General features: G+C 40.0%; 1 protein-coding gene across 6 annotated transcripts in view; it reads right to left on the minus strand.

Annotated features, from left to right (window-relative positions):
• MAST4 (microtubule associated serine/threonine kinase family member 4) overlaps positions 1-25,143 on the minus strand; it is a 522,072-nt gene that overhangs the window by 326,293 nt on the left and 170,636 nt on the right. For all 6 annotated transcript variants that reach the window (XM_079794432.1, XM_079794438.1, XM_079794433.1 and 3 more), the window contains exon 3: positions 17,828-17,952. In XM_079794432.1, the coding sequence (XP_079650558.1) occupies positions 17,828-17,952 (125 nt within the window). The remainder of the gene's footprint in view (positions 1-17,827; positions 17,953-25,143) is intronic.

Below are 25,143 nucleotides of genomic sequence, written 5' to 3' on the forward strand. Positions count from 1 at the left end.
AAAAATAGCACAAGAATTAGCCAAGCTGGTGTGGCTTAGTGGTTGAGCATTAACCTATGAACCAGGAGGTCATGGGTTCGATTCCTGGTCAGAGCAAATGCTCAGGTTGCAGGCTCAATTCCCAGTAAGAGACGTGCAGGGGGCAGCCAATCAATGATGTTTCTATCTCTCCCTTCCTCTCTAAAAATCAATCAATATATATATATTTTTCTTTTAAAGAATTAGATTATAGGATATACATACAGGGAGACAAATGAAAGGAATAGAACAGAGTCAAGAAAGAGGCCCATAATATACTTTGTATTTACAACAAAAGTGATGTTTTAGATGAGGGGTTAAGAGATGTTCAATAACAGTGCTGGAATAACTAGCGAGCCCATAAAAATATGAGAAGAAAACATTTTTAGAATATGAGAAGGAAAACAAAATCTTTTTAAGCATGACATGAAATCTAAAAGCCACCCAATATTAATAAAACAAACCTCTGGCAAAATTAATCATGAGGAAAAAAGGGAGAGAAGACACAACTAAATAATATTTAAAAAGGGAGTTAAAACTGCAGATGTCACACACAATAAACATAATTTTCAGACTTAGATTAAATAAACACACAAAATTACAAAATACCAAGCTGAATTGAGAAGAAATTAAAAATCTGAATAGTCTTATAATCATTTAAAAACTTGGATCCGTCAAAAGTGCCCCTGCAAAGAAATGACCAGGTCCAGATAGGTAACACTGGGAATCGTCAAGAAACAAATCGATGATTCTTAACAGACTTTTGCAGAGATTAGAAAGAAGAGGAACTTTCCCTGTGGTAGAAAAAAAAAAATCACTGTTTAGCAAATACTCCATTGCTCCCTCACGGATGCTGGATTTAACCATGTAGCTTGCTTTTACCAATGGCCACAGCAAAACAGGTCTTAAGAATCAGTCAGTGTTTCTGCTCATCCTCTAGGGCAGTGGTTCTCAACCTTTCGAAAGCCGTAACCCTTTAATACAGTTCCTCATGGTGTGGTGACCCCCAACCATAAAATTATTTTCGTTGCTACTTCATAACTATAATTTTGAGACTGTTATGAATCGTAATGTAAATATCTGTGTTTTCCAATGGTCTTAGGCTCTACAGCAGTGTTTCTCAACCTGTGGGTCGCGGAAAACACAGATATTTACATTACGATTCATAACAGTAGCAAAATTACAGTTATGAAGTAGCAACGAAAATAATTTTATGGTTGGGGGTCACCACCACATGAGGAACTGTATTAAAGGGTCGCGGCATTAGAAAGGTTGAGAACCACTGCTCTAGGGGTTCCCAACCTCCAGCATGAGAACACCACACCACAGGTAAGTGCTGCCCCTCGTCCTGGGTCCCAGAGTAAGACGTGTAGAGAAGGCAGGACTCTGACCAGCAGTCTGCAAGTAAGCCAGGCCAACCTAGAGAACCACAGCCCAAAGCAGCCACCCCAGCCACCCCACACAGCCATAGCAGGAAATAACTACTACTGACAAGAGCCACTGAAAAAGCGTGGTGTATTGTACAGCAATTACTGTAGTATCATAGGAATGGCTGATACATTCCTAATTCATTTTGTTGAGTTCACATAATCTAACAAAGGCAACACACTGAAAGAAAACTATAAGCTATTACCACTTACAAACATAGATGGTAAATCCTAAACAAAATACTAGTAAACTGAATACAGACATGTATTTTTTAAGTTGCCATGACATTGTAATTCTTCAAAAGTGTGAGATTAATAATGGCCATCAACAAACACAGAGAAAGCATTTGATATAAAAAATAATTTAAGCAAACAAGAAAAGACATTCTTCAGGTGATACAGAGTACCCCCCACCAAAAAAAAAAAAGCACCATAGGATTCATCATACTTAACATGAAACGTCCAAAATATTCACTTTATGTTTAAGAACAAGACAAGAATGCATGGTATCACTCCATCTGGCGTGGCTCAGTGATTGAGCATCGACCTATGAACCAGGAGATCATGGTTCAATTCCTGGTCAGGGCACATGCCCGGGTTGGGGGCTCAATCCCCAGAGCACGCAGGAGGCAGCTGATCAATGATTCTCTCTCATCATTGATGTTTCTATCTCTCTCTCCCTCTTCCTTCCCTCTCTGAAATCAATACAAATGTATTTTTTTAAAAAGAATGCATGGTATCATCCTTCTATACATTATTCGAGAAGTCCCAGTTAGTGCATTAATACAAAATAAATAAATAAATAAAAGACACAAAGATAGGAAAAGAAAAAAAGCTGTTGTTTGCAGATTTCCATTGTCTACAAAATATTTCCATTCCCATAGTCTACAGATAAGAATCAATAAGGATTAGTAAGCTTCATTAATTTAAAATTTTATATACAAAAGCTAATTGAATTTCCATACACTAGCAAACAGGTATACATATTTATTTTTAAGGGATGTTATTTAAAACTCTTAAGAATAAATCTAACAAAGAATACACAAGATTCTTTCTACAGAAAATAATGAAAACTTATTACAAAACATTAAAGAAGTCCTAAGTAAATTAAGCAATATACTATGCTCTCGAATAGTAAAACTTCATCATAAAAATGTCAATTTCCCAAATTGATCTCTGGATTTAATGCAATTCTAATCAAAATCTCAATCAGCTTGCAGAACTTTACAAGTGAATTTATACAGAAAATAAACATGTCCAATATAGCCAACACTCTTAAAGAATAACAATGACATCAGGGAACTTTCTTGACCAGTTATTAATAAGACTTGTTATGAAGTTACAATAATTAAAAAACGGTGATATTGGCACAGATAGACAAACTGACCAATTTCAGGATACAGAGTCCAGAAATAGAGAAACACACAAAGAATGCCTAATACTTAGCAGTCACCTCTGACGTGTTATGTTCTTTAATTGGTACAACAGTGCTGTCAGGATTAACCATTCCCATTTTGCTAATGAAGACACCGGGGCTCCTGGAGGGTAAGTGACAAAACCATCCAAAATTACTGAGCCAAGCAATGTCACTACTAGAATTCAGTCCTAGGTTTCCCAACTTCAACAGGCCCGTGTTTTCATCATCGGCCACGTTTTGAAGAACCGTTAGTAAAGAAGGCAAGACAAAGGGCCTATACGCAAAGGATGACAAGAGCTCCATAAATGCTGAACAAAAACCTTAGCAGAAAAACAGGCAGAACACGGCATCTGCCAGCAGAATTACACAGTGATGGTCGAAGGCGGCATTAAGAAAAAATGCTCTTCTCTTCTGAGCACATCATGCTGGGGCCAGACCATGAGTTCACTGAGAGAGGTATGTTGCAAGTCCTAGAGATTAAAGCCATGACATTAAAAGATTTAGGCTGATTTATGTGGGTCACAAATGGAAAACACACCCCCCAGACACTCAAATTAGAAGAGGAAACACATAAAATATATATATATATACTTGCCCTGGCCAGTGTTGCTCAGTGGTTGGGCATCATCCCATGCACCGAGAGGGGGACGGTTCAATTCCTAGTCAGGGCGGGCACATGCCTGGATTGTGGGCTCCATTCCCCAGTAAGGGGGGGGGGGGGTGGCAGGCAGCTGATCAATGTCTTTCTCTCTCATCAATGTTTCTCTCTCTCTCCCTTCCTCCCTCTCTAAAATCAATAAAAACATATATACTCAAAACTCTAAGAAAACCACAGAGACTAAAACTCTGTCTTCATGTAGATATGACTCCAACCAAAATCATCAGATAGAGGCATATTTAACACCACACATATAAGAAGTAGCGGGGATTTAAAATCAACCACAGAAATGCTATTTTTTAAGGAACTGTAACAGAGGGTAAATTAGGAACACCACATCCCATAAAGTTTGATTCCAAAGAGCCGTTATTCTCTAGTTGGGCTCTCAAATACTTAGTTTAGTTATGTGAAATGCCTATTAAAATGTTTTATGTTCTCAGCTCACTTAAAACCTGATTTTTCTAGTAGTTTGTTTATGTCTAGCTTCCAGGAATACAGAGAGAAGCATACTTTAAATAAAAATGAAATACAAGAAAAATGGAATTTTAAAGAATGGAAATCAAATTAAAATCTAAATTGCAAATCCACTAACATGTATAAGGAAGCTAAATTAAAACTCCAAGAAATGCTGAAAGGAAATATATTTTTAGGGGTCATAAACCAAATGATAATATTAATTGCAATAAGAAGGAATATTTAAATGAAAAGCCTAAATTAAGGATATCATAAGCAATGTTCCTAATTTATATGCTTAACATGTTAACATTTGTTTCTGTTTTTTACACAGCTAACCAATTAGAGCATATTTTTAAAGAACCAATTTGATTTGCTGGCAATTATTTGTTATCTTAGCTATAATTCTGCAGCTTTTCACACAACAAATGAATGATTGTCTTACATCTGGAGAAGAAAATACAAAAAGTGATGGTATGATATTTGAATATATGCAATTACTGGCATGTTACATTCTAATTAACATAATTAGCTTTGAAACAGTTCTTGTAATAACTGTCAACATTTGTGTCAATTTAGTGGCAGTTAATGATGTGTAGCAAAGATCTGCTATTCCTTCCTCTTACAAGTAAAATAAATAAACCTTTCCAAAAAGGAAGAGACAGCCTCACTGAATATTCAAAACTCTTTTTAATCAATAAAGCTCTATTCTGGTACATTCAGAAGGCAAACCTTGTAGAGTATTCTAAGGATACATAAATTGGAATATGGGTACCAGAAGGGTACACAATATCCTCAAATGGGATTTAGGAAAAATTAGATTATCAGTTTCAATTTCCATTATTTTTAAAAATATATTTTTATTGATTTCAGAGAGGAAGCAAGAGGGAGAGAGATATAAAAACATCAATGATGAAAGAGAACCACTGATTGGCTGCCTCCTGCATGCTCCACACTGGGGATTGAGCCCGCAACCCGGGCATGCACCCCCTGACCGGGAATCAAACCATGATCTCCTTGTTCAACGCTCAACCACTGAGCCACGCAGGCCGGGCTCCGTTTCCATTTTCTATGTCTCCTCTTTTTGTTGGATTTGGTGCATTCATAAGTTGATAATCACATTGATAACACCAGTTCTGATGGCTAAAACACCTCCTTACCGGTTGGCACAGTGAGTGCTCCAGGTCTCCCATGTCCTTCCCCAGGACCTATCCATGATGTGGCAACTAAATGGTTAACACCCGGCAAACTAAGCTGCCTTCAGGCCACTGCTGAAACCCTATAATAAATGTTCTCTATCTGTTAAAATATTTTTAAATACCACCATTAAATACATGTAAATCATTTTAAAATATAGTCACATATTAGGCATGCATACTAAAAAATGTTTCATTGATGGGGTGAGCCAGCAGAAATGTTAGAAGCCTAATAGGTATCCTTTGTTACACCTGGATGAACAATAGCAACATTTAGCAATGGCAAAAAAGGGCAATATTAATATTTTCAGTAAAATAGATGTTCATATTATAAATGTCCAAATATAGAGGCACTGTGAGTGGTTTACAAAATGTTAACTGAAAAGAAAGCAAGTCATATATTCGATACAAAAAGAAGTCTTTGATGTAATCCAATGAAAGGAATGAAAAGAAAGGAGTTGAGGTGTCCTTTTTCTGGTTGCCTTTTTATGTTTTACTATTTAATGACATCAACCCTAAAAGTTTATTACATGTTGAAAATACCGCATTATCTTTTCCCCATAACTTTTCATTTCAAACAAGCTTCATGCCTTACAAATTATCCTGCAGGAAACATAGAACTATATTTATCAGAAAATAATCATTGAGAAACTCATATTTACAAAGCCAACTTCATCCATTCTTTAATCCATACACTTCAGATATTCATTTAATACAACTAAAGTTCCCTGGTTTAATAAACACATCAGCTTACTGCTCCTGAACAAGGTAACAACAGTCTACATTATCGGGCTCTTCCAATGGGTTCCAAGTACCTTTCGTGTACAATCTCACTTGATTCCAGCAACAACCATGTAAAGTAGGTACCATTACTAGTCCCATTTTTCAGAGGCTATGTTTCTTGGAAGGTCAAGGTCACACATCTAGTACGTGGTAAAGTCCAGATGCCAACCCAGGCAGCCTGGCTCTGGGGCCCATGCTCTTAAACATCACTCTAACTACCTACAATAGTTAAATTCTAAATCGAGTGCTTGTGAAAAAGTGCTCACAGTTAGATAAAGGCCATGGCAACACACGATCTCTCTAGGCAAGGGGAGAGGTCTGTTCCATAAAATTCTCCAATCCCAGGATTCATTTTCAAAAGCAAGGCTCTCAAAGGTCAATTAAAATGCACACAAGTGCTACGGGCACAGCTCATGTAAGCCCATGATAGTTCATCCAGTGTCATTTCTAAGTGCCCGTCCAATTTAATATTCTAGGCTCACATCTTCATCAGCTCAGATCATTTTCCTGTGCTCTCCAGGCAATCTGACATTTGGGGAATGAGGAGGGAAGGGGGAGAAGTCAAGTAAAGAGACAGTTACAGTCCTATATGATAAATGCTTTGGCTCAGATATGCACAATTCATAACCCAGGTGGGGGTGGGGTAAGGGTGGGGGTGAGGGTGGGCAGGGATGTCAAGGAAGACTTCCTGGAAGAAGCGTTATGCTAAACTGCACACAGGCATTGGCCAGGCAAAAAGAAGGGAATTGCATACAAAGGCATTTTCTTTCCAGAACAAGGAAGGGCTTGAGACGAGGAATCCGAGGCCCTTAGAGGAATGGCAGGTGGTTCACTATTGTCCAAGTTATTTTGCCAAACTTTAGAAGCACTTAAAATGAGAAACCCTCGACTCTCCATCAAGGGAACCTGTCAAGGGCATAGATGTTTTCTAGCAAATGGGGAAAACACAGAAGTTCCTTAAAGTTTAATTAATGCTTTTTGATCAGAGCTATGTAAAGAGAGGGGAACAAAATTATATCACTGGTTTATATTATTTATCAGATTAAAACACCAATGCTTGTGTCTAGGAACCAAAACAAACAAACAAAAACACACTTATACAGAGAAACAAGGAAAGAAATACAAATACTTAACAGCACCTATATAAGCAAGCAGGGGACATCTAAGATGAAAGAAAAAACAAGTTGGTTTCATGCAATGAAGATATACTTCACAAGACTTCTAGAAGAAGCATTCATTCTTGCAAAAAGAGCAATAAATATATACCCCTCTTTTCTTGGGGATATAGATACCCATGACATGTTAAAACCTTATTATTACTTAGTGAATGCAGAATTCTACAGTACAAACAATAATGTAGTATCTTGGATTCTTAAATTGTTAGGCTATACACCACCCAGAGAACAATTCAAGTTTTAGTAGAGAATCATCTTGGATAGAAAGAAAGGTATAGAAACAAAGAAAACAGGCAAATGAAAGAAGGAACAGAAGTTAGGGCTCTTAGAAAGCAAACTTGGAATGATGATCAGTCCAGGTGTGAGGTTAGACTTAAGCGAGGGCTTTATGCCTGTGCATATTATTTGCAAACATGTTCTCTGCTACTTAGCAGCCATTGTTTATGTGTTGTTTTTTCTTTAAATGGAGGCTACTATGCCCTGAACAATAAAAGAATTTAGTATATTACAAATAACTAAATTAGACCTACCACACTGCTCAGTTCTTCCCTTAAAAACAAACTAACATAGTGCCAGACCACAAAGAGAAGGCCTCATGACCCAGTGAGCCTTCATTAGCGTCTCATCATTGAATCTAACAAAAATAAAGACTTTATTTCCTTTTGACTAAAACACCTGAAGATACCAGGCTTTCTGCCTGGAAATTTCCGATGTAAAAAGAAATCAGTTGAGTGCTTAAAGGCTCCCCATCCACCTCTTACTAGAACATTTTTCTCACTAAGAGATAGATGGTAGGTAGTCTTCTAGGGCTCGAATGACATAAAAAACCGTCTACCACTGATATCCATAAGCCTTTGGAATTTCATGTAGAGCGTTGCCTCCCTAATTATTATAGAAACAGCATGTTAAGAAGAAATACTCATATCCACACCACGCTGACCACCTTTGCTGACCACCCCACCCCATTCCTCCGTGGACACAGGTCCACTATGCCTTGAAGCTTACCTACCAACACATTCCAGAAACCACAGCTCATGCCATTCTTCCACATCTATCCTTTTTCATAGTTGCCAACTATCCAGTATATTATCTTCTACTTTGCTCTCTGATTTCTCAGAAGTCTTATTTCAACCAGGTCAGAAGCTCTTTTATAAAGCAAGACTATGCTTCACATTTTCCCCTTGGAGGTTTGAATACTACTTATATAATAGGGACTCTAGTAATATAATCAATTAACTGAAAAATGAGCATAATGAACAAATACACTAATCCAGAATCCAACACTAGATACAAGGAATAAGTAAAATTACCACTAGTGCTCATTCCACTAACCACCAAAGCATATCTAGAAAACTATGATGTTGAAGTATGTTGGCTTTTCCAGATCCATAATAACCAGGAAGCCTAAGAAGTCTATGAATTAAAATAAATTTTCATTTTTCCCAAGAAGGGAAATGTTACATCCTAATATCTTCCCTCCCACAAGCCACTGTCTAATTACTATGGGTTTCTTGGTTTCTCGTGAGCTGTAGAATCCTTTTGACAATAAGATAGCAAATAGGCAAGTGCTGATATTTTACCATGGAGGCCACGGGACACCAGAAAGGACAAGCTGTGTCACACCAGGAATCCACCAGAGTGGTACCTGATCATCACTACACCAAGAGACACTTCCATGATAGCTGCCATGACTGCTTCATCACCCTCATCCCAAGCATGTTCCCCAACACACAACCCAACCAAATCCTTGATATCCCAACCATTCAACTAGTCTGGACTTGGAAACAGAACAACAGGAACCTCAGAAAACTATTGAAACTTGGAAACAAGAACTCCTCAACATCCTATATAATAAAAGCCTAATATGCAAATCAACCGAACAGTGGAACAACCAGTCGCTATGATGCATACTGACCACCAGGGGGAAGATGCTCAACACAGGAGCTTCCCCCAGCCCACAGGCCCCAGGCCAGCCAAGGCGGGTGTCAGCAGAGGGACACAACTGGTGGTGGGGGGGGGGCGGGGCCAGCGAATGGGCATTGCCAGGCCCGCCAAGGTGGGTGCCAGCGGGGACCCCCTGATTGCCCCGCAGGTCGCCCTGCAGATTGGCCCTGATTGCCAGCCAGACCTAGGGACCCTACCCATGCACAAATTTCATGCACCGGGCCTCTAGTTTGTTAATAAACAATCATAATGTGAGTACTAAAGGCATACCAGGCACTGTCCTTGGTGCTAAAGACACAGTGAGGAATAAGTGCCAGCATCATCTCATAATGCTTGGTGAACAGGCTGGCCACTTTCAAAATAGGTCCACATTTGGGTAAGTGGGTAATAAGTGAAAGCTAAGCTTTAGCACATGTGCACGCGTGCACGTGCACAGACACACACACGCACGGTACTGCAGTAATAAATTTGTTTCATTTCCCTATATGATTGTAAACAATTAAAAGAAGGCATGCATCTTTTCTCTTTAAATCCCATAGAATATTTATGGCCTTTGATAACAAGAAGTCTTCACTCGACCCGTCTGTCTAGCCCGCCCCTCCCCACCCCCCGACACACACACAGAGCTATTCCAGCAGGCACCCCATCCTTCCCAGGAAGGATGACCCCTACAAAAGGTAATGAATATTTTTAATCTTTGCAAAATGTTAGAAAGAAAATTGGGATGGAAACTTTTAAGTGACTTTTTCTGGGTGGATTTCCATTAAAAAAAAAAAAGAAAACAATCTCTCCTCCTGACTTGCATACATGCATATAAGCATAACCAATGGACACAAGACACTGGGTGGCGGGGGGTGAGGGGGTGAGGGCATGTGCCAGTGGGTAGGGGAGAGGCCGGGGGAAGGTCAATGGGGGGGAAAAAAGGTGACATATGTACTACTATTTGTAATACTTTAAACAATATATATATATAAATATCTCCTCCCAAATAAATAGTTTATTCATCCATAGTCTGAATCACAGCATACTTCACATGTTTTCTGCTAATTATTCTCATGACAGCCAAGCATGTGTAGAGTAAGGATGCACATTTAGAGTATCTCTTCATAGAGGCAGTAGTTAGATTACAGTGAGCATTTTATAGTTTGTTTTTAAGCCTATCTTTGATTTACAGACTCAGTTAAACCAACTACTCTGTGGATGGGCCCAGGTGAGCCTATAATGAGATTTATCTTCATGGATTAGGCCTGACCTGTAATAATCTGCTCAGGGCTCCCTTTCGCTATTTCGGCACTGAGTTATGAAAATTCATCCCTTCACCATAAACAGAACCTAGCTCAGAGGGTAATAACTCAAAGATGTATTGCTCCTGGAATACAAGCACCCCTGAGACTCCAAGTCTAATGTCCACAGCTGAAGGCACACTTCACAATTGAGATTACTACTTTCCAGATGAAAAAAAATGCTGAACGGTGGAATAATGCCATCAGCTACATACATTATAATCACACTCAGCAGTTCCTGTATCCCAAGAGCCGGGGAGGATACCCACAGTTGCTATAGTAAGCTAGTTTAGGGAACGGAAGGAAGACATTATAGGAGGAAGTGTGGATAAGCCCAGTTTCATATTTGCTTTATCTGAGGGCTTTGGTGTACGAGTTCAATGTGTCCATTTAACATATTGACTTCACTGGAAATCAACAATAGATGTAAAAAAGATTATTTTCACCTAATGAACTAGCAAGGTTACGTTTTATTGAGAAGGCAATACTGACTGCTGGCCAGAGTGTAGGGAGACACACTTTTTCAATATATGGACATGTAAATGTGCAGAGCATTCCAAGAAACAATTTAGATAAAGTCTGAGGAAGCTCCATCATCCTCACATCCGTTACCAAAGTAATCCTGCTCCAAGAATATACCCTGAAAAAATAATTAGAGGTGACAAGGACTTATTAAAAGCCTGCTCATCACCATTATTTGCAAGAGGGAAAACTTGGAAGTAACCTAAAGGGTGACATAGCTTTATAGACTGGGAGAAATCCATACGTTAGAATAGTATGCAGCCTTTCAATTGAGTCATAATGGCTAAGGAGAGATGTTAATTCATAGTTGTATTCTGCAACTTTTGTTAAGCAATTTATCCAAGGGCATTCAAATTGTCCCGACATCAATATTTAGCAGGTACTCTCTCAGAGTTCACTAATTGGACTTCAGCTCAGGTTTTTGTTTTTGAGCTATAAGGCTAATGAAGTATTGATATAATATTAAATGGCTGCAAATAAAGTCTCTAGCCTAAATAAATGCTGACATTATGTCAGTACATTCTGAATGAATTAAAAAAGAAAAATGCACTTTTGCATACATTTAGTGAATTTGCCCTGGCTCTTCATAATGCATTTTTGCAAACGGAAAAGATGAATATTCATCAAGGCTCTTTGAATAGATTAGTTTAAATAGTTTGGTTTTAATATTTATTGTGCATCATGAAACATAAATTTTCCATGAAAAGGAATGGATACAATGTCAGAAGAGGGTCACTGAAGAAACAAAATTATATCACTTAACGTAATATTAAAAAGTTGAAAAAACATATTAAAAGCACTCCCTCGCCTCAATAAAGTTAACTCTTCTAGAAAGATATCTTCCAGTTTGTTGGGTTGGTGAATTTTGAGTGAAAATGAGGAAGAAAGAAACAAAGTGATCCACCATCATGCAAGGGATAAGGACAAAAATGAAATCAAATGATCTGAGAGGTAAGTGCGTGTCTCCCTCCCTTCTGATAATACCATCTCAGCCAAGCCCAGCTGATAACCCCCAAGAAACATTTTTCCTACCAACCCCAGCAACACTGACTCCAGCATTTGAGTGACAGGCACTGTGTAAAGTAGCACATAAAAGTTCATTCATTTAACCCTCGCAATAAATTTATGAGGTTACTACAACCATTAGACCCCCTATATAGATGGAGAAACTGAGGTTCGCACAGCTAACAAGTAGTAGAAACTAGAGTTGATCTGTTAACCACACTGCTTTTCCCCCCTCATTCTCATTTTCCAACTAAACAACTATAGTTTAATTCCTGAATTCAGTTTGCATAGTGAACTGCTCTTGGGCTTGAAGAATAGCTTCTTCAGTGGAATAAATAATATAAACCCCAAAAGTTAATCACAGATTAAAACAACAAAAAATAAATAGGAACCCATTTAGCATACTAAAAATTTATAGAAAGGAAATATACATGTCCATGCATTCAATAAGCATTGAGCACCTGAAGAAGTAGCTGGGAAAACAAAAAATATCTTCACCCTCATGAATTTCTCGTTAAGTATTAAGAGATATACAATAAGGTAAATTATGTAGACTATTGGAAGGAGCTAAAGCTATGGAGAAAAGTGAATGAGTAACACGGAGGCGGCGGGGGGCGGGGTGTGGATGGATAGGGAGCATCCATGTGGGAACAGTTTCAAATAGGATGGTCAAGAAAGACCCCAATAAGAAAGAATGTGACAGGATGTTCACACAAACAAAACATAAGTCTCATGATTCAAATCACACAGAAAATTGGAGGAAAAAACTGGAAACTAATTTTCACTGTGTTTCTGCCATCTATCTATTACCCCAAAGTACAAAAGAAGTGGATGCTTCTTGCGATGACCACATACACCATTTCTAACCTTTAACCATCAAAGCTCACAGCCCTATTTTCCTAAAGAAAAGTACGTCACCACTGGTCCTGCTTTTGCCTCCTGAAATGTCCATGTGTTGCCGGAAAGCAGCATCTGTCTAAACCCCCCTGCTTTTGACGACTATGACTTCTTTGATAAACTACCCGTGTGTGTGTGGAGGGACAGAAAAATGGAGGAAGCAAATGGGGAAATGAGTTTTCCCCTCTTCAGATTAATGTATATGAAGTATACATCTGACACTTCATCAGCACTCCCGGCTGGTGTCCCAGCAGGCGGACACTGGCTGAGCATGTATTCTGCCAGCAACCAGGCTACTTAGGATGAATTGGCAACATGTCATTTATCTGAAATGCCCAAAATGTCTGGGAGAGGGAGCACAGCTACATTTAGCATTGCCAAGAAAAACTAGATACTTTGGGCTAGGAATTAATCTCCTTCTTGAGAAGGTAGTTAGCATTACCTTCAAGCTTGCCTATGGCATTTAAATCACTATAGGTCATGCATTTACTAAAATTCATACCGACCAAACCATGGGGCCTTCATTTATATCTTACTAACATATGAACACCTGCCAGCCACGGGGCCTTCATTTATATCTTACTAACATATGAATCCCTCTCAGGTTGAGGGTCTCTACTTTTCTGAAATGTATGTTGTGCTGAACATGAAATTCTGTTACATCAACTTGTAATGCCGTTATGTGGACATAAACTGCTTTGATTCCTATTTTTCCCATTTTTACACACTTGAATACACACTTTGCTTCGACTCACTTTTTCAATGAATCAACAAAATATTTAAGCCAATGTGCTACATGACTGCCTACAGGCAGATTAATAAAATCTCCTTGAATGTGGACACTGTAATCTCTTCATAATTTTGTCAGCCTAGTTTTTGAACGGCTGATGTAGAACTAAATGGGATTTGGCCCATTACATGGACTTTAAGGCTAATCACAATTGTAAGATGCCATGAACAACAAAACCAAAGAGGTTTTAGATGGATGATCTTATTAGGCCACCCATTACAGCACAGAGAATCACACCATCACTCTCTCCTAGCAACTAAAGGAATCTGTCACTTCCTAGGAATAATTATTCGTTCCATCAACATTATTTATTGAATGCCTCCTAAATCCAAGGCCTTGTGCTAGGAGCAAGGAGGGGCAGCAAGCCAATCCGACAGGAATTCTGCCCTGAAGAAGCTTGCAGTCTAGCAGGGGAATATTAGGCATAAACACAAAGAATTAAAACAAAGGTGCACCTTGATACACGCTAAGGAGAGTCAGGAGGAGAAGGCTGGCTTACAGCTCCAAGATGGGGTGCTGGGGGTGAGGACCGTGGCCAGGAGAGGGTCCAAGAGAATCGTGTTCTATTGTACAGAGCACCTCCAAAAACATCAGCTTGTTTAGAAGATAAAGAAAGAAACAAGAAGGAGGAAGAAAAGAGAAAAGGCCAGTCAGAGAAAGACAAGTATCATATGATTTCACTTACAGGTGGAATCTAATGAACAAAATAAACTAACAAACAAAACAGAAACAGACTCACAGATATCAGAGAACAGACTGACAGCTGTCATAGGTGAGTGGGTTGGGGGTCGGGTGATAAAGGTGAAGGGATTCAGCAAAGGAAAAACAAAACTCATAGACACAGACATTAGTAGGGTGATTAGCAGAGGGAAAGGAGGTGAGGGGGTAGAAGAAGGTAAAATGGAGATAAGTGGTGATGGAAGGAGACTTGACTTGGGCTGGTGAACACACAATACAATATACAGATGATCTATTATAGAATTCTATACCTGAAACCTATATAATTTTATTAAACAACTAGAGGCCCGATGCACGAAATTAGTGCAAGGGTAGGCCCTCATAGTCCCGGCTTCATTTGGAAGGTCGTTCGGATGGTCGTCCGGACGGTCGTTCTGCGGTTCGGTATAATTAGTATATTAGCTCTTTATTATATAGGATGTCACCCCCACCAAAAAGAAAAAAAGAAAAAGAAAGTAAGTTCTAATAGGTGTATATTTCCACCTCTCAGCATCATTATCAAATCTGAATCTGTTAGTTGTAATCAGCAGAGGTACTTTAAACATAATCCAATCCAAAAACATTAACTATTAACACTTCGAAAAGGGTACATACTGTGACACACTGAAATAAACGATATGGCATAGAAACCTCGACCAGTTCAAGCAGAACAACAAGGGAATCAAGAGGGTCTCTGCCCGGCAGCCCTCCTCCAGCTGCTGTGGCTCTCAGGTTGGGGACAGAGACTTGGTCAAACAGCTCACAAATAGTTTTCCTTAAACTACAACTCGGGAATCATGAAACTTCTGAATGAGACATATGATGTGGGCTACATTTTAAACTTTCACTGTCTAGCAGTAAGTGGTTGATCACAGTCTGGCTTCTCTATCCAAACTTACCCATAATATGATAAGAACAGAAGTATTAATTCTGCTAAGATTTGAGACTTGTTATGTGCCAAGTACTATTTTAAGTTTGTTTCTATAATATTTTAACATTTTCTCTAGTTTTACTTTTTTTAAAAATATATTTTTATTGATTTCAGAGAGGAAGGGAGAGGGAGAGATAGAAACATCAATGATGAGAGAGAACCATTGATCGGCTGCTTCCTGCACGACCCCCACTGGGGACCAAGCCCGCAACCCGGGCATGTTCCCCAACCGGGAATCGAACCATCACCTCCAGGTTCATAGGTAGATCCTCAACCACTGAGCCAGGCTGGCCAAGCTAGTTTTACTTTTAAGCAAACACTATAAAAACTTGCAGGGTGAATAAGTTAATAATTTAAGTGACTTTGATAAGAATGTCATTGGATAGTTTTTGGGGAATACTCCTCTTACGTTTTTTATTAATAGTCGTCCTTATTTTTCTATCTTATTCCCAAATACCTTAGGTCAATGAGTAAATCAGTTTCTGTGTTTGAGTATGTAACATATATCCTATATAATAAAAGGCTAATATGCGAATAGACCGAAAGGTGGAATGATCAGTCACTATAACACACACTGACCACCATGGGGCAGATGCTCAGTGCAGGAGCTGCCCCCTGGTGGTCAGTGTGCTCCCACAGGGGCAGTGCTGCTCAGCCAGAAGCCAGGTTCACAGCTGGTGAGCACAGCAGCGGTGGCAGAGCCTCCCCCGCCTCTGCAGCAGTGTTATGGACATCCCCTGAGGGCTCCCAGACTGCATGAGGGTGCAGGCCGGGCTGAGGGACCCCCCACCGAGTGCACACACACTAATAAAAGGGTAATATGCTAATTAGACTGGGAGACCTTCCGGGAGACCTTCCGAATGTCCTTCCGGACAAAGCCATGGTGGCAGGGCCGAGGTCGAGGTGGTTAGGGGCAATCAGGCCGGCAGGGGAGGGCAGTTGGAGGTGGTCAGGCTGGCGGGGGGGGGAGGGGCAAGCAGGCCAGGGGGAGGGAGGGGCAAGCAGACCAGCGGGGGGGGGCAGGTGGGGGAGAGCAGGCTGGCAGGGGGAGGCAGTTGGGGGCGATCAGGCCAGCAGGGGGAGGCAGTTGAGGGCGAGCAGGCCGGCAGGGGTGGGGGCAGTTAGGGGTGATCAGGCCAGAAGTGGGGGGGCAGTTGGGGGCGATCAGGCTGGCGGGTAGAGTGGTTACGGGTGATCAGGCAGGCAGGCAGGTGAGTGGTTAGGAGCCGGCAGACGGACATCCACCAAGGGGTCCCACATTGGAGAGGGTGCAGGCTGGGCTGAGGGACACCCCACCCCCCCCGCCCGCCATGCACGAATTTCATGCACTGGGCCACTAGTGTGTGTGTGTGTGTGTGTGTGTGTGTGTGTGTGTGTGTGTCCCCTTTGTAACAGTGTTGATTTAATCAGAATGATTTTTCTTGGCAATAAACATACAAGATTACTATTTAAGTGTTAAGAATAATATTGCATTGACCCCAAAAAAACACTTTAAAAAAAGTCACTAATTGTGAGAAATTTTCCTTACAAAGTAAATACTAACAGTAAAATAAGCTTTTGATAAAATTCCCCAAGAAGAAAAAGTAACTTTGAACTTGGGGATGATATGGAGGAAAATGTGATCAACACTTTAACTGCACCTTTAAAATAAGTCCCAAATTTTTCATAAAAGGAAGACTACAGTGGAGAAATCTGGCAACACCTTGACTGGGGAAAGAAATTAACTTCACAATGAGGGACAGATAGACATGTGTCTGCAGATGGCAGGCCCAATGTGATATTCTAGATTGGAATGCAAAAACATGAGGAAATATCAAACATATAAGCCACATGTAATATGAGAAATATTCCATTAAAACACATAGGTGGGAGTATGTAGTCTTCAAAGATCTTGATGTCAAAGTGGTAAAATAAAGGCTCTGGAAATAATCCCAGATTAAAGGGAACTAAGTAGATATGACAATTAAATCCAATGCATGACTGGACTGGATCCTGTTCTGGGGGAGGGAAAATGCTATAGAGGACATTACTGAGCCAATTGATAAAACTGAAATGCAGATGACAGAGTAGATAAAGGGCTTTTTATCAGCCATAAATTTACTGAAACTGATAACTGTGATAACAAAAGGCTATGATATATACAAGCTACTCGCAAACAGTTTAAAAAGTATGTGTGTATGTACACATATATGTATATGCATGTGTCTATATACAGGGAGAGAAAGCAAATGATAAAGCAAGTTGGGCAAGAGGTTAATAGTTGAATCTAGTAAAGGACCAGCTGGTGTTCTATTATTTTTCTTAGTCTTGCGACTTCTCTGTTAGTTTGAAATTGTTTTAAAGCTTAGAAACATATTCCTTTCTTTTGAGGGAAGAGTGGAGACAGAGTAAAATTGAAAGAAATACTCCAAATTAGGTTAGGGGGTAGGGGGTTGGCGCTTAGAAAAATGAACACACTGAAAGCAAGGAATTTCACATTGCCAAATCTGTGCTTAATGTTAAATGTAGGTTCAAATCTATTTAAACTCAATAAACTTAAAACAGTCCCTAGGGAGGTGGCAAGATGGGTAAAACCCAACCCACCACAGACAGAGCCCGGAGACACACTTACCAGACTGGCCGTGAGCGAGGGCGCCGACTGGCCCAAGGCCTGGCTGCGCATGCGCACAAGGTTGGACGTCTCTGCAGACGCTGACCAGGTCTGTCCTGCAGTGGGGTTAGGAAGGAGGTACCTTCCTGTCGGGATTAAAGAAAAGACGATGTAAGTGACAGGCAGAACAGTTACACCTTCATGGCAACAGTAGATCTCTTCTTGACCATCCTTCTATATAATGATTGCCAACAATTACATTTACCAAAAGCAACCGGAGGCAAATTGTTTTAATTAAGACAAGTTCTGACCCTGATTTCCCACATACTGCTAAACCTAAGAGTACCTCTTCACCCCCAGCATTTGTAGCTTTCAGCCAAGGCAGAATGAAGTATCTTGTTACTGCTGCCTATTCCACCAGAAGGTGCTGAGGATGAATATAACACACAAAGCATTCCTAGCATCTTAGAAATAAACGTACACAGTTATAACTGTACTTTTAAAATGTCTGGAAAGTGATTGAGGATTCATCTGGAAAAGAGTCCGCAAAGTGCAGATCATGACCAACAAAAGGAAGAGTTGGAATTCTTTCAAAGTGAAATGGGGCTGGTGCTTCTCTCTCTGAAGCACTGGTTGGTCATCCAACCATGTCCACAGGACACATAATTGTATCCATTTGCATAAATCAGGACATCAATGTCAGTTGAGCTTCACTGAGCAATTCACATCAACCTTGAACTCTAATATATGTGTATGCCTTTGAAAGTCAAACAGTTGAACCAATTCACACTGTATAAATTTCTTAGGACAGGGACTAGACTGTTTATCAATGCACAAGAAATAAGGCTTTTTGACTTCAGGAAGATAGGATGAAGTTACGAGTATTCACATAGTAATGAAGCTCCGTAAAAGCAGAGGCCATATTTGATTTTTATCTGCCAGCACAATGACTGGCCGTAATCGGTGCTCATTAAATATTTCTCAAATGATGAAAGGACAAGTGGGCACTTCTTTCCCATAAAACACATAGGAACAATAAGATGGCAGGCGGTCTGTGGTGTCTCATCTAAGGGCTGTGTCTGTGGGGACTCGAGCTTCGTACCTCTCAGAATCAGGAGGGACTGTAGCCACGTGTGTGGCTGGTGGTCCTGGAGCAGAGATGACGTTTGTTCCTTGGATTCTCCCCCAACAGATCTGTTCCATGTAAAAGAGGCCCACTCTCTTACCTGGGGCATACCCTTCACAAGCATGTCCCACTGGTTAATAAATATTGCAAAACATTAGCTAGTTAGCTATTAGTATCCATTCTAACTATCAGCACTATCAAAGTATAGGAGCTAGGTGCAGCTCCCAGAATTGTCTATGTTGAGGTCTAATCTATCTATCTATCTATCTATCTATCTATCTATCTATCTATCTATCTACATAAAAGCCTAAGCAACCACTCAATTGTTCGATCATTTGACTGTTCAACCGGTACCTATGACACACACTGACCACCAGGAGGCAGACGCCCAACGCAGGAGCTGCCCACTGGTGGTCAGTGCGCTCCCACAGCCAACCTCCTGCATCTGGCTGATCTCCCACAGCCAACCTCCAGCCCGCCTGGCCCCTATCAGCCCTGATCAGCCCAGATCAGGCCTGGGCAAGACAACCCCGATAGGCCCTGATCACTGGCTAGGCCGAGGGACCCCACCCATGCACGAACTCTTGCACTGGGCTTCTAGTGTTTTAATAAAAGTGCTTCTAGAAATATATATTTTCATTGCAAAGGTAAAAATGGTTTCCTATTTTGCCAAAATTGCTCTTTCACTCTCTTATATAGTGAAAGCACAGACTCTAGAGAAAACCAGATCTGCTTTTGATATCTTAACCTATAACGGAATGACACTGGGGAAGGAAGTTAGTCAACCTCTCCTGGCCTTCATTTTTCCATCTCTAAAATGGGGATAGATTATAGGATTGACTACGTAAAGCTATTGAGAGGTTTAGAGGATTTTTATAAGTAAAGCACTCAGTAAATGTTAGCTATTTAGCCATAACAATAGTAAAAATGAAAACTATCTTTTTTGTTTGGTTTTAATTTCTTGTCACTCACAAGTAGGAAACATAAATATGTCTAAAGAAAAAAAATAACAATTACACCAGCAAAAACCACCATCAACATTTCAGTGATTTTTCTTCCCGATTTTCTAACTGCAACCTATATTTTCCAATAAAAAAACCACAGATTTTTGTCACATGCTCCCCTCAACACCACATAATAGGTTATGACCTTTGCCAAGCAAAAAACATAAAGCAAATCAATTGAAGCATAAACCCTCTCATTAAAAATTCAACAATAATTACAATTTGTGGTTCTGGTCATCATCTCAAAAAACAGTCAGATATATATTGTGTAGGATATGTTACATTTAAAGTCTAGAATTTTTTTCCTTGCCTTATTTTGAAACATGACTAAATGCTGGACTAATAGGAGCTTTGGGAAATCTGCCCCCTTTATACCTAAAAGCAGGATGTTAATAAAGAACAGGAAAATTATAGACTGCATTTAGGAATGCTAACCTTTATTACATAAATAAATGGTTTCTTTAACACAGAATTAACTCTCACTGTTGGAAGGGCATCACATGTTAAAAATATACTAACCTCCAGTAATCAGAATCCATACTATTATTTTTCTTCTGGCCCTTCCTGTGTCTTTTCCTGTATTCTATGCTTTATATTTTCTTTGTACACGTTGCAGAGAGAGGCCTGATAGGAGGTACAGAAGCTACCTAATGTCCAAGTTTACATGATGGAGGGAGTATACTCTAGCCTCATCAGTGTTCTGGCCCAGATGCTTCATTTTAAAACCAAGCAAGGTAGATATAAGAACTCTTGAAGAATGTAACATCATGATAAAAAGTGTAAAGGGTAAATATTGTAAGTCACTAAAACATTCTGTAATTCAGTTCTTTTCTCTTTTACTAGAAAATAATTATTAGACTATCTCCCTATAATCCCCAAGATGAAGAAATAGGTATTCATTTCTATATTCCTAGCACCTGGCACAGTCCCTGGCACAGAGCCTGGCACTTAGTAAGTGCTCAATAAACATTTGTTGACTGAAATGCACTTATAAACGGGAAAAATAAAGCTACCAGATTACCTTCTTAAATTTAATTTGTAGTATAGCATAATAGTTAAAACATATTGAGACATTACTATATGCCAGACACTGACACATCTTAGCCACCCTATGGGGTATCAGGTCATATTATCTCCACTTTAAAGCACAGAGAGGTTACATAATTAGACCAGGGGACTCAGCTGATAAGTGAGCAAAACATGGATTATTACTTTGGAACCCAAATCCTATCACAGGAAAATATTCATCACATATGCCAAGGTGAAAAACAAGGTATAAGAGAAGATGATTTTATATTTAAAAGAAAATAACCTGCAGATGAGATTAAATGAGATAATGCACTTAAGACACCAGCCTGGGACATGGAAGGCAGCCAATATACTATCACTACTCACCTGATCATAAGAGCTTTACAACTCCACCAATACACCCTCACCATCATAGCAACAAAATAAACCAAGGCAATGGATTCCTTGGCCAGATCACAAAAGAAATGGAGAAAACTCTTGAACGATATTACAATAAAGAACAAAATTGTTGTTCTCTCTGGCAGGGAAAATGGGAACTGGGTCCAGGGAGAAGTATGCTATAATATTTCATTGTTTTAAAAATTATCTGCAGGAAATAAGAATTAAGTTTTCACTTGTGGTTTTAATAAATTTAATATTAAGTTTTTCTAATGTAGCTGAAGAATGTGGCAAATATTAAGCTTTGAAAGAGGTGGCTGGCAGGTATATGCAGTTGTATTAAATTATTCTCTACTGATTTCTTTATATGATATTATAAAGGGTGTCCCAAAAAAATGTATACATACTTTGAATAGTTATTAATTCCAATGGGTTAAATCTGAAAAGAAAGAAATATCAATTGAGCTATCAAGGAAAAGTGTGTATACATTTTTTGGAATACCTTATATAATACTGCTTTTAATGATTCCTATCAAATAAATTGCTCCAAAATCTAACATGGCAAACAAGCCAAGAGCATATTCTTCCCACACGCGTAATGGCAGTTCCTGAGGTTACATCAGGGAGGCAGGCGGCCCGCAGGCCAGGAGTTTGACATGCTTGCTCTAGACAGACTAGAAAAAGCACTAGAGGAGGGGGCACCAGGAACCAGGGCCACTTTGTTCTCTCTATAGACTCAAATCGCACTTTGAACAATTCACTGTTGTTAGGTCTCACAGGGCGGTTTACAGCAAGCTGAGACACACATGCCATCCTCTCCTCTGAAATCCCTCAGGCCAACACTACACATACATTTCATTTGCTGCTATCTCTTGCATGAGTCTAATCTTGGTAAAAAGACCATAGGTGTGCCTTGTCAAAGATAAGCAAAGCTGGACACTACTTAAAGTGGTAGGGACAGATTTTAATCAGTAAGAACTACTACCACAGGAAAAAAGAGTCCAGTGTAAACTGAATTCACCTTCAATTTATACAAAAGTAACTGGGTGTTTTAACAGGAAAAGGGAGGAAGAGGGCAGGGAGCCAGTGGAGACTCAGCTGAGTCATGGAAGGGAAAATTTGCAAAGGGTTAGTCAGCGGAACTGCGATCGAGCCAGCTCTGCCTGCTAGCTGGCAATCATGGAAGTTAGGATTCCATCCTCCCACAGAGACAGGGAGACACAGATCCTACCTGGTGGCCAGAACAACAGCTAATTTTTGGCAGCCTTGAGTTTTCTCAGGCAGGCACTTTAAGAGAGTTAGGGTCATCCTGAGGAAGTAGCCTTGAGCTGTTAGAAACTATAGGTGTGTGTTCAAATCTTTAATGGTCAAGGTTAAGGCCTAGTGGAGAAAGAGGGCTTGGAGACGCCTGGCTAGAATTTGGCCGAGGAGGGGCTTTGTCAGCCTTCAATTCTTTGTGACTTAACAGATCCTAACCCACAAGGAGACCTTTAGACGGTCAACAGTTGATCAGTTATAGAACTGAGTTTGAACTAAGTTTAACAGGACATAAAGGTCCTTGGCAGTTAACAGTAAAATTAATGTCTCTAAGTCATGGTGGACTCTAGAGTCAGACTGCTGAGTGCCAATTCTGCCCCCAACACAGACTCCATCACATATTCATGGATTTCTCCAAGCCCCGGGCTCCTCAGCTGTAAAATAGGGGTACATTTATGCAGTGGTTGTAAATCAAAACAGAAAGGATTTTTACACAAGGAACATTCAATAAATGTAAACTTTGAAATAAATAAGAAAGACAAAGGGCTACCCAACACACAATGAATTATAAGGTGAGCAAGGAATAAAATGGTGTTAAGCCACTGGAAAAAACAATTCAATGAGGAAGCATGTATACACATATATAATGAAATGTTTATAATGCCATCGCGGGCTAAATTTTAGATGTCATTATTCTTGTATGAGCCTTGTCCTTAGGAATCATATAAATGTTACAAATTGGAGGGTTGGTTAGCCTAACACATGGGATGTTTTATTCCTGCCTAGACCCCCATTAGTGTTATTAGGGAAGAGAGGACAACAGATGGATCTAAGGCAGTCATTAGAAGGCACTAACACTGTGCCATAGTTGGTAGTGATTACATCAAACTTTATATAAATTCCCTTTCTGATGACTACCAAGAGCCTCTAAAAAAGTGTGTTGCTGTTATATTCATGCATCATTTGCTGCCTACAATTTAAGAAAATTAGCATCTGTCAACCACATTATTCAGCTGCACAGGGTGGAAATTAATGGATAACACCATTCCCAATTAGTTGTATGAGAGGTGAGCTTGCCTGGCAATCTGGCGGCTATGTTTTAATACCGAATGGGGCCTGTTGTTACAGCTGGAACTTTGATCAGCTCTGTGCTTTTCGGAAATACAGCTCTAAAACTCCTGTACGTTTATTGAAACACTTAATAAATATGTTCTACTGACATAACAAGAACTTTAGAGGCAATAATAGAATCTGTATTAGAGCTAGAGTCAGTTGGCCAGAGTGACAGAACTGGTCAGGTTTCAACCACAGAGGTGTGGGTTCTTTGAATGGACTTTTTGTACTGGTGAGTGTTACTGTTTGGTTACAGGGCCTCTACTTAACAGAGTAAGAAGGACTGGAGCCTTTAAAGATTATACATAAAAATAAGTAGGTTACTGAGCCTAGACCCAGATTGTGCCCAGGCTACTCATAGCTTCTTTTCTAAAATGTGTTTTCCTTTGTTTCCATCCTGAATTCCAAGAAACAAGAAGCAAGACCATAAACGCATGTTTTCAAACAGGAGATACGCCCATGCTTTCAAAGCACCCCTAAGCTTAGAGTACCCCTCTGAAGTACAAAAATATCAGGCCAGCAATAATTTTAACAGAATGGCTATATAAAGAATTACATATAGCCTCTGGAGATGTACTTTGCCACCAAGGAATAATGGCGCCTGACTAGATTTAAAAGCCTCCAGTAAAAAAGTTCCATAGCACCTGAACTGCAACATAGATCTAGCGGTCAGTCCACAGTCTTCCATTGCCGGCTACTTACCTTGGAGCACAAACAGGACACTCAAGGGAAAGTAAGACCTGGTTGCCACATCACAAAGCAGCCTAAGGCTTTGGTGCTCGGCTCCACACAGAACTCAGAAAAGGTTTGTGTGTCCCTCCAAAGTACCAACCAGGAGCAAAGGGAAGCTCAGGGGACGACTGCATTGCTCTTGAGGGTTTTGGTGAGGTAGGGGAGCTACATAGGAGGGGAAGGAGAATGGGGGTAGCATTACAGAGACGACGAAGGGGCTGGGACAAAAAGAGCAATGGGAAGCTAGCCCTGTGCTGGAACCATGAGCAGAAAGATGGGGCCACATGCTCACATCTCTCACCCTATGCTGCCCACCTGGGTAGATACTGAAGCTCTCACAGAAAGTTCACCTCTGCCACTAACGTGGGAGGAGGGACAGTCCCACCGTTTCATCTTCTCCTCTGCTAACTGACACCTCCCTTGCTTAATTCCACTTCTGAGAATACACACACGAGTTGGAAACAGTGACTTCAACAGATACCTGTACACCCATATTCCTAGCAGCATTAGTCATAATAGCCAAAATGTGGAAACAACGCAAATGTCCATTGATGGATGAATGGATAGACAAAACGTGGTATATACATTCAATGGAATGTGCTTCAGCCTTTAGAAGGAAGGATATTCTGACACACGCTACAACATGGATGAACCCCTAAGACGTGCTGAATGAAATAAGTCAGACAACAAATGTTGTT

The sequence above is a fragment of the Cnephaeus nilssonii genome (genome assembly GCF_951640355.1).
Source record: "Cnephaeus nilssonii genome assembly, chromosome: 2".
Taxonomy (NCBI): Eukaryota; Metazoa; Chordata; class Mammalia; order Chiroptera; family Vespertilionidae; genus Cnephaeus; species Cnephaeus nilssonii.